Genomic DNA, 18787 nt, shown 5'->3' with positions numbered 1-18787 from the left:
GTGTTTAGCAGTGGCAGGAGTGAGAGGAGTTGTGAGAGGAGGATATATTTATTACAACTTAATGGTTTCTTCCTGTAATAAGAAAATAATTTAATAAAATGTTCATTATCAATTACTAAACAATTATTTTTTTTAGACTCTGGCAAACTTGACTCAAATAATAACCATTTGTCTGGGGAAAGCTGAGAGAAGAGGAGCAAAAAGCCTTGCATTTCCTATATTAGGGGCTGGAAAATTGAGGTACCCCATTGAAAACCTACCCAGAACTATGTATGAAGCAGTGAAAAACTACTCAAAGCAAAATTCAAGCCAGATCAAAGTTGTAAACTTTGTGGTTTATCCTCAAGACACAGAAATAGTAAAGGTTGGTTGATGTATTTGTTGTTTGTTGTTTTATGTTGATATTCTTGGAATTCACCAAAACAAAGAAAATATTCTGCAATAAACAAAGGAAATCGAAATGAAAATAAAACTTAGAATCATGCTCGTTATTTATCACCTGTTTTCCATGCTGGCATGGGTTGGACAGTTTGACAGGAACTGGCTAGGCAAAGAGCCAAACCTGGTTCCATTCTTTGTTTTGGTATGGATTCTGCAGTTGAGATACCCTTCCTAACATCAACCAATTTACAGAGTGTACTGGGTGCTTTTACGTGGCACCAGCACCGACAGAATTACCAATTATCTTGCAAGACAAGAACCCCTCAACTGGACGGGAGTGGGGGGAATGGTACTGGTCGGCTGTGGCTTTGCGCCAGTTGAAAGACTTAGGGTATACTGGGGACAGAGAGAGGTATCTTGCTGTAGAGTAGTTACATGAATGCCCCAGTTGGAAGGAAAAGGAAAGAAGGGGTCAGATAGTAAGATAAAAAGAGTGATAGTGAGAGATATGATGGTGGAGATGTGATGGGACATGCCCTCGAGGGAGATGGGGTGGTGAGGATAGGTAAGGGGATATAGAGGCTTCAGCTGGGTGAGGGGGGCAGGATGAGATGATTGTAACAAATGATGCAGTGAAATATAGAAATGGCTTGTGGGGTTGCAGTAGATATATGTGGGTATTGGGGCATAGTAGATAAGCAAGGAGTTGATGATGGAGAGCAGCAGAGGGAGAAGAGAGAAGGTGCAGAAAGGAGGTGGGGTTAGTATGTGCCTATTCTGCTCTCAGGTAATGAGGAAATGGTGGATGTTAGGAAATGAAATGTGTGTGTATGGAATGGGAGAGAAGGTTGACATGGCAGCGCCCTCATGGACAAACATTATCGTTATTTGGATATCAATTCTGTTCTGGTGGGCATGTCTTCTTAAGTACAGCCATGTACCATATATCTCATCCCTTTGTCATCTCCTTCATAAGGCTCACTGTTTTGAGATTGGCCTTCAATTCTTCATCCCATGTCTTCCTGGGGTCTCCCCCTTCCATAGCTTCCAACAACATCAAATTCCAACTTGATATTTTTCGAATTAACCCAAAACATATTCTGTAATTAATGAAGGAAATGATTATGAAGATAAAATATGGAATCAGTTTTGTAAATTTATTTATTGGTGTCTTAGAATTCTTCAGTTGGAATCTTTGATGTGTCTCATGGTCCTGTCTTCCATACTTTTAGGTTAGCTTGGTTTTCTTCAAATCTTTCATTCCATGATTTAATTCTTTGTAACTTGATATGGATTCAGTGTAGCTACCTCCTCCTCCACAACCACCACCACTACCACTACCTACCCACAACATCCTTCAACAATTCTATTTTGGTTACTGACCAACCAAAAATGTGTTAATGGCACCACCAGAACACTGATGGTTTTCTTTCATTTCTGTTCTTCAAAGTGGAACGCTTTGGAAACTCTTTCCACAATTCTTTCCATATTTCTTCTCAAAGTTGGATGAATCAATTAAGGGGCTTCTATGCTGAGGCTTGACTTGCTAGTAATGGCAACCAAGTGTCCCTTGCTCTCATTCAAATTGGATGAGTTTTAAGGGTGTTCAACAGGATACTTTCTGCTATTTGTTTCAGCCCTTGGCATTCTGAGTTCAAACCCTATTAATGCTGTATTAACCTTTTATTGCTTCACAATTGATAAAAATCTCCCAATCTTGATGGCTGGATTGGTGGAACTGGAAGAATGACATATCTTCTGTGGTATTTGTTTCTGTACTTGGCATTCTGAGTTCAAATCCTGCCATGGCCTTGCCGGAGTGTAAACTGAAACTATCCTTTGGTTCACACCAACCCTCGGCACTTGGCTATGTTTACTGGAATTCCTTTTTACAAGCATTTCAGCGATGTGTCTGGTTTGAGGAAATTTAAGATTTAAGCAAAGAAGGAAGGAGAATGTTTTAACTTAGTCTGAATCTAACAAAAGACTAGCTTGCTGTTTGAATTGGTCCGTGACTTGAGTGATTTCAGCTGAAGATTCTTATGATGTCAAAATTGCTTCACAATTGATAAAAATCTCCCAATCTTGATGGCTGGATTGGTGGAACTGGAAGAATGACATATCTTCTGTGGTATTTGTTTCTGTACTTGGCATTCTGAGTTCAAATCCTGCCATGGCCTTGCCGGAGTGTAAACTGAAACTATCCTTTGGTTTCACACCAACCCTCGGCACCTTGGCTATGTTTACTGGAATTCCCTTTGTTACAAGCATTTCAGCGATGTGTCTGGTTTGAGGAAATTTAAGATTTAAGCAAAGAAGGAAGGAGAAATGTTTTAACTTAGTCTGAATCTAACAAAAGACTTGCTTGCTGTTTGAATTGGTCCGTGACTTGAGTGATTTCAGCTGAAGATTCTTATGATGTCAACAAGTAATGTTCACAAGTATTGAAGAGAGTGATAGAGGGAGAGAGAGAGAGAGAGGAAATACATGTGCTTTTAACAATAAGTTCAGCATGGGTATCAGTCTGGGTGTTTTAAAGAACTGATTTCCTTATGACTTTATTTATTATTATCGAGTGAGAGAGCAGTGCAAGCCATCAAAGTGACACTGGGATAAAATATACGAAGCCCAGTATACCCATCATGACTACTCGTCTGATAAGGATGCTCAAAAGGTCCCTGAATAACGATTGTTTAAGGATATTGAATGAATACCCATGTTTCCAGAGGTGAATTATCCAAACCCCAAATAATCCTTCCACATGGCTATGATGCTCCCTCACTACTTCTGCTCAAACAACAGTGGTACTGAATTGTGGTATTGAGCAGAATATTTGCTGTAGCCCATCTTTTATTCCAAGACAAAACAATGTACATGATAGCACTTCCAATCAGTTAAGAACAGAAGCTATGAGAGTCACTGCCTGGTCCTGCATCAGGGCATTTATTATTATCATTATTATTATTATTATTATTATGAAAGCTTCTCAGATGGTTCTTAATTACCAGTTATTCTTTACTTGAAAACAGTCAACAACAAATCACCAAAGGTTTTCCAAGTAGTGCCTTCTCCTATGACTCAAAGAAAACAATACTCTCCTTAAATGCAAGCTGTACCCAACAATGCTGACTTCTGAATTACCTCGAGCTGACAGCAGCTCCAATATTCTTAATATGTTTTACAAAGCCCTTGGAAACTGCTCCTAATGCTCCAGTTACCACTGGTGTCACCATTATTTTCCCCATGTCCCATAACTTTTCTATCTCGTCCAGACTGATACCATGCTGAACTTATTGTTAAAAGCACATGTATTTTCTCTCTCTCTCTCTCTCTTGACCCTCTGCCTTTTTACCCCTGCTCTCTCTCTTCTGTTTCCTTATCTTTCACCTCAAATTGCCTGGTATTGCAACATCTACTATCTTTGCTTCTTTTTCATCTTATGGATGATCATGATATCTGGTTGTCTCGCCTCTATGACTTGGTTGCACTGTATGTTAAAATCCCAGAGTATTTTGTAATGATCATTTTCCATTTCTCCCTGTGGCTTGTGTTCATACCTATTTCCTTTACTACCCACAAGGGGCCAAACACAAGGACAGACAAACGAATTAAGTCGATTACACTGACCCCAGTGCGTAACTGGTACTTATTTAATCGACCCCGAAAGGATGAAAGGCAAAGTCGACCTCAGCGGAATATGAACTCAGAACATAGTGGCAGGCGAAATACCGCTAAGCATTTCGTCTGGCATGCTAACGTTTCTGCCAGATTGCCACCTTAATACCATTGTTTCTACTCTTTCAAGGTTTGCTTTACTACAGCCAGTAGACGTATCTGGCTACATTGTCATATCTCTTTTATATTCATGTTGTGCAAGCTTACAGCACTCACCAACAATATGGCATATACTTTCTCTCTTCTCAGAGCACATCCTACACTGTGGCAAGTCAGTGCTTTTATCAATGTGATATTTAGAGGAGTTTGTTCTGAGCTTGTTCTTGAGCGTTGCACACTAATGCCTCCAGTAGGCCCTTTTAAGTCTCCTTTCTGCAGCCATTGCCAGGTTCTATTCCAATTAATCTCATCTTTATTTCTTCAAGAACTGACTGTGCATGTTCTTGTCCTAATAAATTTCCTTCATCTGATTTCTCTAGCCTTCCTTAAATCGTGTTGGATCTACAGCTGCGTTCACTTTTAAGGTTCCCTGCATTTTCACTGCTTCAATCCTTTCTTCTTTATTCCCCTGACATACCAAGCCAGGCTATTCTCCTCTTCCTTGACAACACACCATTCACAACATACCAATCCCTGTCGTCCTTCCCTCCTCCTTTACATACAACCTGACACATCACTCTTGTGGTTCCAATTTCTTGTTCATTGTCATTAATTTACGTGTTCTCTGGTGTAATTCATGCTTCTATCAAGATACTATTCCTGCCCCATATCTCATCAAAGCAACAGCCCATGTGTTAATTGCTCTAATCTTATGCAGCCATTTAGCTTCATTGGAGCACAAGCCAAATTTCCTTCAAATACTCTTTCCTTAACTTTTCTTTGATCTCGTGTTTATTCATCTTATCTCTTTCAATGATACCCAGGTACCTATATCCTTCCTCTCTGAATTCCCTTATAGTTTCATCACTTTCCAGGTTGATCCTATGGCTTTTACTGATTTCCCCCCCTTTTGAGAATCATTACACCACATTTCTTGATCTCAACTTCCATGCCAATATCTTTGCTAATCATCTGCACAGTTGCCATCAAGCTCTCAATTTCTTTCTCAGTCTTAGTGAATAGCTTTAGGTTACTAACCCCAAGATTCCGAGTTTGATTCCAAGCAGTGACCTGAACAACAATAACAACAACAACTACCTTAGGTATGAGAACCCAAGTTCAAAATTTCCTCAAAATGCCTGATGAAAAGCTAGAGGGTATATCAGTCGAAACGTTTTAACAACAAACAAGATGAGGACAAAAATCCATCAAATATAAATAATGTAAATAATGTACTTAATTCCTCATCTCTTAAATATAGAACTGTAATACCAGAACTTTGTTTCCTGTAGTATTTCTCTCAAGGGGATCATTCCCAGCATGAATATCAGTGGGAACACGCTGTCCCCCCTGGAAGATTCCTCTCTTGATTTTCACCTCTCCTAATACTTGATGCACAAGCTGTCAACTGCATTCTCCAACATTTCATGCTGTTCCATATAAGGTTGGTGGTGGCAGTGGTGGTGGTGGTCTGCTGCTGCTGCTTTTGTTTGTTTGTTTGTTGAGTGAAGCAGTCTTCGTCCCAGAGCTCGCAAGATCGCGCCTCTATAGTAGGAGAAGGCGGAAACGTGGTCCTTTGCTATTTGTAAGACCCGCAGAAGAGAAAGCAGGTCAACCCCCAATACCGAGAGCTTCAACGGATGGATGAATGCGCATCCAGGCTCAGTGGTTGCGTAGCAAGTCGGGGACAAGAAACAGGAAGAAAGAATGAGAGAAAGTTGGGGGTGAAAGAGTACAACAGGGGTCGCCACCACCCCCTGCCGGAGCCTCGTGGAACTTTAGGTGTTTTCACTCAATAAACACACACAACGCCCGGCCTAGGAATCAAAACCGCGATCCTCCGACCACGAGTCCACTACCCTAACCACTGGGCCATTGCACCTCCACTTGCTGCTGCTGCAGCATTGACATAATTGGTGTATATTCAAGGAAGAAGAATTGAGTAAAATAATGTAAACCAATATTGAAATAGAAGAAACATCTGAGACATGAAAATGCATATTAGTTTTTGAACAGCGTCTTTCACAGAAGGACATTTCCATCTTGTGATGTCTTTACAGAGGGACTTTAGTTCATGAAACTGGTGAAGAATATAATAAAACTAGCACTATGACCCGGCGTTGCCGGGTTATAATGCTAGTGCATGCGTGCGCGCATACACACGAGTACTGTCCAAATCTCTGACCAATCACATACAGCTAGCTGGCATTCAATTTGCGTATCAAGTTTCGGGCATTTTGATTGGGTTTTGGATAGAAAATTCACAAAAAAGTCACTTCTATTGATGTTTTAATGGCTTTGCGGGGTGACTGGGGAAATGTAAAGATGTGCACGACCACCCTTGGATGGTTTTGAATGACCATAGAAAGTGCGAGCCCTCTAACTGAAAAATTATGAATTTGTATAAAGGACACACACACAGACAGACATTTTGCCGTTTATATATAGAGAGATGACTGAGAGAGAAATAATCATTCAACTAGTTTTCTGAAATGATTGAATGAAGGAAACCAAGGTAGACTGTGAGTTGTCTAGGTTGATTGTGTATAGGGACGAGCTAGAGGTATAAACAGTGACAGACAAACAGAGAGAGAAGGGGAGAGAGAGAGAAATCTTTTTGGAAGAAGGAATGTAAATCTTTATTCTTTCTATTTCTCTCTCTCTCTCTCTCTCTTTATCTTTCTCTATATAACACACACATACATGTACACACAGATGCATTCTTATGTACGTATTATCATGATGATGATGATGATGGTGATGATTATGATGATCTCAGAAACAGATTTAAGAAAACACAACAAAAGTAGTAAAACAGATCTGTAGTATCATCATCTTCACCCTCCCCCTCACCACCACAACCACCACCACCACCGCTGCCACCATAATAATAATTATCATGATCATCATAACATCCACTTTTCTGTGCTTGAATGGGTTGGATGGAATTTGTTGAGGTGGATTTTCTATGGCTTGGTGCCTCTCCTGTCACCAACCCTCACCACCTTCCAAGGGAAGTAACTGTTTCCCCATTTTACAGAATATCACAAAATATTAGAAACAAAGGACACCACTTGCATAACAGGGACACTCGCTTACAACTATCACACAATGTCAAGGCAAGGAGAAATGCACTCACACACACACACACGTATGACAGGCTTCTTTCAGTTTCTGCTTACCAGACCTATTCACTAGGCTTTGTTTGGCCTAAGGCTGTAGCTGAAGAGACTTGTCCAAGGTGCCATTCATTGAGACTGAACCTTAATTAAGTCAATTAAAAACAATAGCAACAAATGCAGTATTAATATAAAAAGGTAAATTTTACATCCAACTAAATGTGGATGTTATGTTAGAACACCAAATACTGTGTTACTTACCTTGAGAAGAACTCTCATATTGACGCATGCTGCATAAAAGCACTCATATTTATACTGCTAGCAGATGACAATCATCTATCTACTGGCACCAAAACTACCACATCACCTATTTTCGCTCTGCCTGGATCCATCAGTGACAGACATCCAAAAGCAACATAATAGCCGAATCTCACTGTCAGTCATATGTACACTTTTATGTCTTTTTGGACATTCATGTTGCAAATAGCCAGAAAGCTCATTAAAGGTAATTAATAGCCGGAAGGCTTATTAGAAATAATGAATAGCCACAAGGTTTATTAAACATAATTAATAGTTAGAAGGTTTATTATAGATAATTAATAGTTAGAAGGTTTATTAGAAAAAATTAATAACCAGGAGGTTTATTAAAGATAATTATTAACCAGAAGGTTTATTAAAGATAATTATTAACCAGAAGGTTTATTAAAGATAATTATTAACCAGAAGGTTTATTAAAGGTAATTAAGAGCCACAAAGCTGATTTTTATTTTGATGTTGATGTACTTGACTCAGTAGGTCTCCTCAAGCACAGCATATCACCTTACGATCCAAGGTACTTTTAAGTGGGCTGGTTATGCGAAACTGGTGTGGGTTACAGCTGTGAACTCACTTTAATTGCCGGGTCTTCTCAGTCACAGCATATCTCCAGAGGTCTCGGTCTTTCGCCATTGCCTCTGTGAGGCCCAATGTTCAAAGGTCATGCTTCACCACCTCATCCCATGGCTTCCTGGGTCTCCCTCTACCCAAGATTTCTTCCACTGTTTGAGAGTGGCACTCCTTCACACAGCTCTCCTCATCCATCCGTAGTACATGACCTTACCAATGCAAACGTCTTTCTTGCTTGCCACATCCAATGCTTCTTATGCCCAACATTTCTCTCGGGGTGCTTACACTCTGTCGTGTGTGCACACTGACATTACACATCCAGCAGATCATGCTAGCTTCATTTCTTTCAAGCCTACACATGTCCTCTGCAGTCACGGCCTATGTTTTACTGCCGTGAAGCATGGCAGTTTGCTCACATGCATCCTACAATCTATCTTTTACTCTGAGCAAGAGGCCCTTTCTCACCTATAGGAGTAGAAGCTTTCTGAACTTTGCCCAGGCAATTCTTATTCTAGTGGTAACGCTCTCTGAGCATCCACCCCCACTACAGACTTGTTCACCCAGATAGCAGAAGCTATCAACTACATCTAGTTTCTCCCCTTGTCATGTGATGGAATCTATTTTCTGAGCATCTGTGGTGTTTATTGCCCCTGTGCATCTGCTGCACATGAAAGCTATCTTCCCGGTTAATCTTCCTTTGATGTTGCTGCACTTCTTATGTGTCCATAGCTTACACTGGGTACATCTTATGGAGTTTCTACCTACACCTTTTCTACAGGACCACCTGCCTGAAATGGTGCGTGATTTGTTTGCCTTCTTACTTTTTTTAGCATAACATGTTATCATCATCATCATTATTATCATCGTCTAATGTCCATTTTCCATGCTGGCATGGGTTGGGTGCTTCGACTAGAACTTTGGTCTTTACAACATTGACTATAAGGCGCTTCAATTCTAAACCTTGCTTCTACACCTGAAATTTCTTCTCTAGTTCTGGTAGTGATTCTGCTATGAGGGCCAGGTCATCAACATAGAGGAGTTCCCAGGGCAACCTGTCTTGAATTCCTGTTATTTCCTGGAGGACTATGATGAATAAGAGGGGGCTGAGGGCTGATACTTGGTGAACCCCTACTTCTACCAGGAATTCTTCACTATACTCATTGCCAACACTAACCTTACTAACGGCCTCTCTGTATAGGGCTTGTACAGCCCTTATTAACCACTCATCAATCCCCATTTTCTGCATCGCCCACCAGATAAGGGATTGGGGGACCCTGTAAAAGTCCACAAAAGCTAAGTATAGGAGTTTATCTTTGGCTAGTTATTTCTCCTGCAGTTGCTGCACCAGGAATATGGCATCAGTGGTGCTTCTACCTGGCACAAAACCGAACTGCATCTCATCTAAGCAGACACTCTCCCTAATTAGTTGGGCCATGACCCTCTCCCTGACCTTCATCACCTGATCCAGCAATTTGATACCCCTGTAGTTATTTCTATCTAAAGCATCACTTTAACCTTTGTAGCAGTTGACTATGGTGCTGCTACACCAGTCATTGAGTATGACTCCATCATGAACTACCTGGTTTACAATGCGGGTGACTAGGCCATAGCCCACACCACCAGATGTTTTAAGCATCTCAGCAGTGATTCCTGATGGACCAGGGGCTTTTCCTGGCTTCATAACCTTAATTGCTTTATCTACAAGGGTGCTGTCTATTCGGATAGCTGGTCCCTCTACTGTGGCAACATTTGGCTGGCTCTCCTCCTCCAGTTCATTTTCCACGTTCAGCAGTCTTTCATAATGGCTTCTCCAAACCTCTTTCATTTCGGAATCATTAAAAGCAAGTGCACCATCATCCATGCGGACACATTTCTCTCCTGTGACATCACAATTTTCTCTCACACACTGCAATCCGAAATACTTCATTTCTTTGGTCTTTATGTTGCTGGACATTGGCAAACTTCTTTTCTGCTTCGCCCTTGGCTATGTATGCCTGTCTCCTAGCCTCCTTTCTGGCTATCTGGTATGGTTCCCTGCTACCCCAACCCCTCCAGGCCTGTTTCATTGCTCTGATGGCTCTGTCTACTATATTATTCCACCACCACATAACTCTAGGTCTGGAAGGGACTTTGCACCATCTGTGGACTTGGTCTGTGGCACTCAGTAAGCTGTCCCGTAGGAATTTCCAGCTACCTTCTATGTCCGAGGACTGTAGCTCCTCCTCCCTCTCATCATATTTCTTGATGAGGATATCCCTAAATCTCAGATCATGTGAAGGGTTCTTTAGCTTCCAAATCCTTCTTTTCTGGATTGGTCTGCTTCTTGGAATCCTTCTGGCCTCGAGTCTAAAGTCACTAATGACTAGTCTATGCTGGGGGTACATTCCATACCTGAGAGGGTCTTTGTATTTAAGAGCAACCCTGCGTCCCGCTGTCTGGTGAGGATGAAATCAATCTGGCTAGCAGAGTCACCTGATTGATAGGTTATCAGGTGGCTGCTTGGCTTCCTGAACTTAGTGTTGCAGACTAAAAGGCTACATGCATCACAAAACTCCAGTAGCCTGGTTCCATCTTCTTTTCAGGAACCAATACCATTATGCCCATGTACACCAGTGAAGATACCGGATTGCTGTCCAACATGCTCATTAAAATCTCCAGCTGCAAAGATGAGGTCATTGCCACTCATCTTTGAGGCAGCCTGTAGAAGGGTATCATAAAAATGGTCCTTCAGAGCATTTGGTAGGGCCACTTGCAGGGTCATAGGCAGAGATAATTGTAGCTATACTATTCTGCAAGACTAGCCTGAGCTTAAGCACTCTATCACATACCCTGACAACCTCTATGACCTTATCCACCCATTTCTCCACAAGGAATATACCTACACCCCCTACTCCATCGATGTTACCTTCCCAGAAGATTTTTATACCTATGTGCCTTGCCTGTGAGGACACTAGCTGAAGCTTCTCTCCATCTTACCTCTTATGGCAATTTTCTGTCATGTAAATTGTAGCAGTATGGGCAGCGAAATGTGATGTTGATGGTTCAATGTATGTTGTCGGGTGTCGCCGATGGAGATAGGACGACATCAAAGTAAAACAATGAGGATTGTAGTTTAAATAATTTATTTGATCCACACTTGCATCTACGTGTTGGATACTCAAAGTTTAATTTACAATATCAATGAAGGCTGCTACATGAAGTTACCAACAGCTTTGAGGTGGCAAAGTAAAAATAACAACAGGAGAAGTAGAATGTTGATTTGATGAAAGAGTGCATGGCATATTTTGTGTCTGTGTGTGCATTGAACATTTGGTTGAGTTGTGTTGTTTTTCTGTCCTATCTTTTTGTGTCCTGCTACTGTGTTGTGTCATTGGCTATCATAATTCGCTCATGCTGACTATGTGGCTCTCTGTTGGCTGCTTACCTGTTGCAAGCTGCCTGCTTATCTGTCCTGTATCTAAGGTCACTATTTATAATGGTCATCCTAGCAAGAAGAACAGACATACCATTGGAGTCCTTACTACTTATCTAGGTCACCTGCTGTCCAGTTGAACCTTCAGTGACACAGCTCAGGTTAGAAATCCATCCATCACATTTTGACAGGATAAAGAAATTTCTGTCACACCTGTTCGGCCAGTGGTGGATCAGGTCAGCGAGAATCCTTAGATTCAGTTTCGAATCTCAGCTCAGAAAATGAAATGTTAGTTTTTACATAAATAAAAGTTTATGTTAGTTTAAAAGATTTATCCAAAAAATCTTATTTAACTGTAATTTTTAGAACAACATGTGGGTGAAGGTAAATAATATGCACACCCAGTGTTTAGGGCTAGGTTTAGGGTTTAGGGTTAGGATTACATGGAAGACGGATGGTGTGTGTATTCTTTAACTCTGCCCAATTCATGTTATGTTACCAATAGTTTTCTTTCATATAAATAAATTTTGACTTAAAAATTTGCCAGTAAAGTCTTATAAAATGTTCCAAAAGATGTAGATGTTTATATGATATACATGAAAATAAGAGTGAACAAAATATACTTAAAAAACAACTATATTTTGTAGTCATTATCCGTAATCTACTCCCAAAACACTTCAGTAGCTCTATTTTGCATCACTTGCAAACTCATATGTTCTATGATCATTAAAGTGCAACGACCTCCACAATAACCAGCCTTCAATTTGATTTTCTGTTCCTAGATTAATCGGAAACATAGATTGCTGTGCTACTCATAAACCTTCTCGGTAGTTCAAGTAACTGGGGAAAAAATAACACCAAAGCAACTTAAACTGTCCAAAGGATGGGTGCGTTTCCTAGTTTAAAAATAATTAATAGCCATAAGGCGTATTAAAGATAATTAATTGTCAGAAGGTTTATTAAAGGTAATTAATAAACAGAAGGTTTCATCATCATCATCGTCGTTTAACATCCGGTTTCCACGCTGTCATGGGTTGGACAGGCTCCAATCTAATCTGGCAAAATTTCTACAGCTGGATGCCCTTCCTAATGCCAACCACTTTGAGAGTGTAGTGGGTACTTTTTACATGTCACCAGCACATAAGCCAGTCAGGTGGTACTGGCATCAACCACGCTTGAATGGTGCTCTTTTACATGCTACCAGCACGAGTGCCAGTCAGGCGGCAGTGGCAATGATCACGCTCAAATGGTGCCAATCAGGTGGTCCTGTTATCAGCCATGACAAGGATTTCACTTGCCTCAACAGGTCTTCGTAAGTGCAGTTTATTGCCCAATGATTGAAAGTTACTCTTAAATGGGCTGGTAATACTGCACTGGCATAGATCATGTTTATGGTCTCACTTGCATTGCCGGGTCTTCTTAAGCACAGCATATCTCCAAATGTCTCAGTCACATTTGAAAGTCGTGCTTCACCACTTCATCCCAGGTCTTCCTGGGTCTACTTCTTTCACAGGTTCCCTCTCTTGCTAGGGTGTGACTCTTTTTCACATAGCTGTCCACATCCAAACGCAACATATGACCATACCAGCGCAGTCGTCTCTCTTGCACACATCTGATGCTTCTTAAATCCAACTTTTCTCTCAAGGCAGTAACACTCTGTCGTGCATGCACACTGACATTACACATCCAGCGGATCATACCAGCTTCATTCTTTGCAAGCTTGTGCATGTCCTCAGTAGTCACAAAGATAATTAATAGCCAGAAGATTTTATCATTATCATCATCATCATCATCATCGTTTTTCCATGCTAGCATGGGTTGGATGGTTCGACCGAGGTCTGGGAAGCCAGGAGGCTGCACCAGGCCCAACCACAAGGCTTATTAAAGGTAATTAATAGCCAGAAAGTTTATCAAAAATAATTAATAACCACAAGGCTTATTAAAGGTAATAGCCAGAAGGTTTATTTAAAATAATTAATACCCAGCAAATTTATTAAAAATAATTAATAGTCAGCAAGTTTATTAAAAATAATTAATAGCCAGGTCTTTTAAGAATAATTACTAACCAGCAGGTTTATTAAAAATAGTTAACAGCCACAAGGTTTATTAAAAATAATTAATAGCCAGAAGGCTTAGTAAAGATAATTAATAGCCAGAAGGCTTATTAAAGATAATTAATAGCCAGAAGGTTTATCAAAGATAATTAATTGCCAGAAGGCTTATAAAAAATAATTAATAGCCAGAAGACTTATTAAAGATAATTAATAGCCAGAAGGTTTATTAAAAATATTTAATAACAAGGAGGCTTAATAAAGATAATTAATAGCCAGCAAATTTATTAAGAAAAAATCTACTACATATGTGGAAATCTGTGGGTGTGTTTGTTTGTGGAGTTGTTATCTAACTCCTCCTACATCGTTTTATCGATTTTGATGAAACTTGACACATGAGTAGAATTTATGTCTAGAAAACTAGTGACATACTTAGATTGTTGGAAAAATCGATAATAGGGCCCTTGGAAGGGATTCTTATAAGTACTACATATAACTAATATATTATTTTTAAACATCCAAGGGAAATAACCCATTCGCTCCTGAAAGGGATCCTTATATATAAATATAGCCAAGGGAAATAACCCATTCATGTTCATAAGTTATTTGGTATAAATCAAATTGAGTATGCTTATTTCTTAGTATTTGAACTATTTGAGTTATTTTCACAATTTATCCAGTACAATGCTTAAACAAGTAAATAGTATTTACCTAAACAATAGATCCACCTATTTCGGTTAGTGACTTATTCATGAATTTAACAACACTAGCGCCACTGAGGGTAATATTCTCTGTGAATGCACAAAAGCTTTTTTCAGAGTTATTCACTTTGAAGTGTTATTATCTCATATCTGATTAGCCTGTTATTACATAACATGCTTCACAATTTTAGTATACATAACTTATTAGTATTTCCTAATAAGTTCTATAAACTCTGGGAACATATTAACCCCTTACCCAACAATTATTTTGAAAATGAATGTATTTTTTCAGACATATTTTTTAATTGTTTTATTTTACTATGTTTTGAATGGTGATTTCGAGGTATATTTCAAACCTTATTTATTATGAATTTTAATTCAATAATATTGATTTTAAATTACCGCTTTGGGCAGAAACGAGTTAACCTGTTTTTTTCATAAATCATATTACTTTTACAAAAAATCATGTTATTTTATTTGGTTATCTTATTTTCCAAATTTAGAATGAATGATCAAAACATGATTGTTTACTTCTGTTGATTTTATTACTTCAAAACTTAGTAATGACAAAAAAGAGAGACAAAATAATGAATTATCATCATCAGAGCTCGACATGGTGGGGTTATAATATAAAGGTATAAAAAAAAACAACGTAAAAACAAAGTGAATACTTCTATTCATAAAATGTGCCTTCCAACCCTTCAACTGTCTCCAGGTGACTAAATCATACTCGGTCTTCAATGCCTTACTCAAGCGAAAGGTGGCAGAAATCGTCACTGCCAGAGGTATAAAGTGAGTGAATATACTCGTATTTGTCAAAAAAGAGTTTATAATAGACAAAGGAACTCGTTTGCTGTCGATTTTGGCGAGTCTATCTTTTGACGAGTTAACTTGCCAGAGATAGAAAAAAACGATTTCGGTCAAAACGCATATATTCGTTTCTGCCGGGTAAGGGGTTAAAGCCCTTTTCGGGCTACTTTATTTGAATTCTTACTATTGGGTAATTAATTTCATGTTATTATATAACTGACTTCACAATTTGGGTATTCATAACTTATTAGGAATTCTTAAAAACAAGATCCTGTGTAAATACACAAAAACCGTTTTAAGGGCCACATACTTTGTATTGTTGTTACTGGATTAGTGAAACAATTATGAGAATGAAACCAAGGAATAAGCCCTGCTTTCCTGGGAATTACTGGGTACATCAGATAGTAATTAATTGCCAGAAGGTCTATTAAAAATAATAACGATAGAAGCAGTATTAATACCAAAATATAATATTTATGCCTTTCCACTGTAACAAAAAAATGAAGGAAATTTCTGTCCACTGTAGAATTGTTTGAGAACCTTTTTCTCTTTGAATCTTTTCTCTTTTCTTTGTTATGAAGGACCACGGTCTGAATTGTCAGGTTTCCTCTCATTCTTCCTTACAATGTAAAAATAATTACCTTGTACTCCTGTTTGTTCCTGAAATAGCTTTGGACAAACAGGATGTAACAAAAACGCCTCAAATTCAACATTCTTGATAGACATTTTGACTGCAAACACAAGGTTCAACGGTTCTAACCATGATGGTAACTGGATAGAAAAAAAAACAGTAGAACTTCAGCTACATGAAGACACCATTACCACATGTTTAACTTCACTAACACCATGTTGGTGGCCATGTAAAGCATGGGAGGTTTTTCTGCTCTATTCACTGTATTACCATATTGACACAGGTCTCATGTCTCCCAAAAGGCAGGAAGGCCATGGATAGAATATCTTTGATCTGAGTGACAAAGTAATTTTCCTCATTTCCTTATTACAGAGTAGAAATAAATCATTAAATATTTCAAATATTTTGTTTTTATTAAATTAAATCTCTTCTCTTTGCAAAAATGGGAAAATAAAAATATAAATTGATTCTTTTTTGTTTTAACAGGAATTTGATGAATATCTCCGAAACAGAGGTAAAACATTTGTTTGTTAATATTGAATATTACGGTGTCTTGTCATGTCATTCTATGTTAAACATTACTGATAATTACTATTTTGGTTTTATTTCTGCAAGGAATTATGTTGATAGCAAGTTACTACCTGCAGCCTCAGGTAGCCACAAGTTTTTAGCAGTCTTTCAAGTGCTTACAACCCTCCTGATAATCCTTGCTGTACCTAAAAGACAAACTTTCTGTAGAAGCTCTTCCGGGTATTCTATTTCAATATCCTTCAGCCATTTGTCTATATTTTGGCTCCTGTTCCCAACACACCAATTATTATAGGCACCACCTTTACTGTTTGCATGCTCCAAATTCTTCCTATTTCAAATTTTAAGGGATTGTATTTACTTTGTTTTTCTTCTTCTTTACGATCCTGGAATCAAACAGACATGATGGGTCGATAAGTAAGCAGCTTCTCTTTTCCTTATCTATGACTGTAATATCTAGTCTATTGTTTTCTAACTTTTTCTCCATTTGAATAGGAAAGTCCCATAAAATCTTACATTTCTCCAACTCCAATTCTCTTTTGACTCAATGATTGTGCTTTGTGTTTCCAGCTTCAAATCCCCATTTCTGGCACAGTTTCCAGTGTAAAACTTTTACAACCTGGTCGTGCCTCCGTTTCTTATATTCTTCCTGTGCCAACTTGGGGCATTCTTCCACGATGTGTGCCATTGACTCATTCTAAGTTCCACAGGCTCTACATTTTTCTGACACATTCTCTCCATATATATTTTTACTCAAGTTGTTTGTTTTTATCGCTTGATCTTGGACTGTTACAATTAGGCTCTCTGTTTCTTTTTTTAATTGGCCCCTTTTTAACCAAGCCCAGGATTTTGTTCCACAATATGTCTTTAGTGACTCTCCAGAATTGGCCATGCAGACGTTCCTCTTCAATCTGTCTGACATGATATCTTTGCATTTCATCCTTGTCCTTCTATCCTATTACATGCTTGATCCTCTTTTTTTTTATTCATTTCACAGAAAGTTCTTTCAGAAATAAGACTAAACTTTGTTTCTTGCACAGAAGATTGCTTGCTTCCAGTTTTGCACTCCCAAGCAACAGCATTCTGGGAACTACAGTACCATTTGGATTAGGATTTGCTAATAGGTTCAGATATCTATAATACAAGACATTAAGAGGGTTAAAGTATGTAAACTGAATAAAAATATTAGATTTAGAATTGAACCAAGCCTCATAAAATCTAACCAAAAAATATAAACTTGATATTGATTCTAATTGGTTGTAATTCTTATTAAAAGACTATCTTGAACATTATAATTTCTAATTGAAGAGAAGAGCTTTGGACTTTGTGATGAAGAAATTATTCTAAAATACCATCTTGCAATAAACTAAAATAACGTCTTTTGAGAGGGGAGTTAACTCTTCAATGTCTTATGAGAGGGGAGTTAACTCTTCAATGTCTTATGAGAGGGGAGTTAACTCATCAATGTAGTCTTCCATGACCATCTCATGTGTGATGATACAACATAAGTTACATCCAATTATTACTTTAGGAAAAAGAACCATAAATGTAATCTGATTGTAAATATTAAATTAATTAATAGTTATTATCATACTTAATGAGCTGATTCATTACCTCATTAATTGAAAGTTTATAGCTAGGCTCCTACTGAGTTTTGAACCATCACACTCAGGTACTTCAGCATGGAACCATATTGTCAGCAAAGGAAAACCAGTTATGGAAAATAAATCATGCCACTATGAAAGCGCTAACACCTCTGTGAACATGGCTTGGCCAATCAGATCAGCTGATGTGCAACCAAGGGCAATGGAATTTTCCCACCAAATAGTCTGGTCAAACGTTTTTTGGAAAACCCTGCTGGGCATTATAAAAATTCTTATTTTGCATTTCTAGACAGAATGAGCCCTGATACTTCACAGATGTTCTCACTTTTCTTTTTCTGCTTAGAACAACCTACGGTGCTTCTCAAAGCTGTGTCAGTCAGTTTTGTGAGAAGACATTTTCATTGTTTCTATTAATTTTTTTCTCAGTAATTATGAACTGTCTTTGTATTACTATTCAGCATATTATACAGTGAAAACTTGTACTTATTTCCATTCAGTATCACTTGACTATTACTTTAGCAAGCAGAAGAATATGTGGAAATATGTGGGTATGACAAAAGGTCCTTTCAGAACCATATTTAACAATCCTAAAAATTTCCATTAATGTCCAGGAGAGACATAATGCCACAACCCTGGCTAGACACATATGGTTATTGAAGAAAAATGCCATGGATTATAACATCAAGTAGAGAGTGATAGGGAGGTGCAACCGTTACTTCAATAGTAGCAGACGGGAAGGTTAAACCTTGCTTAGAAAAGAACAATATTCAAGAACTCTCTTCATTCAGACACTTAACTAAAGCCTAAACTGCAAGGGTGAGTTTTACTTCCCTGGGCATGGATACATTGTAACTCCAACGTCTGGCAGCTGACCTGGCAGACACCCATAAA

The 18787-nt window shown here is 38.6% G+C and overlaps 1 protein-coding gene across 1 annotated transcript in view; it reads left to right on the top strand.

Moving 5' to 3' along the window:
• LOC115208759 (protein mono-ADP-ribosyltransferase PARP14-like) overlaps positions 1–18787 on the top strand; it is a 119690-nt gene that overhangs the window by 61507 nt on the left and 39396 nt on the right. The window contains 2 exon segments of the mRNA XM_036500243.1: positions 137–364; positions 16251–16278. Coding sequence (XP_036356136.1) covers positions 137–364; positions 16251–16278 — 256 coding nt within the window.

This window comes from Octopus sinensis, linkage group LG1, assembly GCF_006345805.1.
Source record: "Octopus sinensis linkage group LG1, ASM634580v1, whole genome shotgun sequence".
In the NCBI taxonomy this organism is placed as follows: Eukaryota; Metazoa; Mollusca; class Cephalopoda; order Octopoda; family Octopodidae; genus Octopus; species Octopus sinensis.
This window is presented reverse-complemented; position numbering and strand designations above follow the sequence as displayed.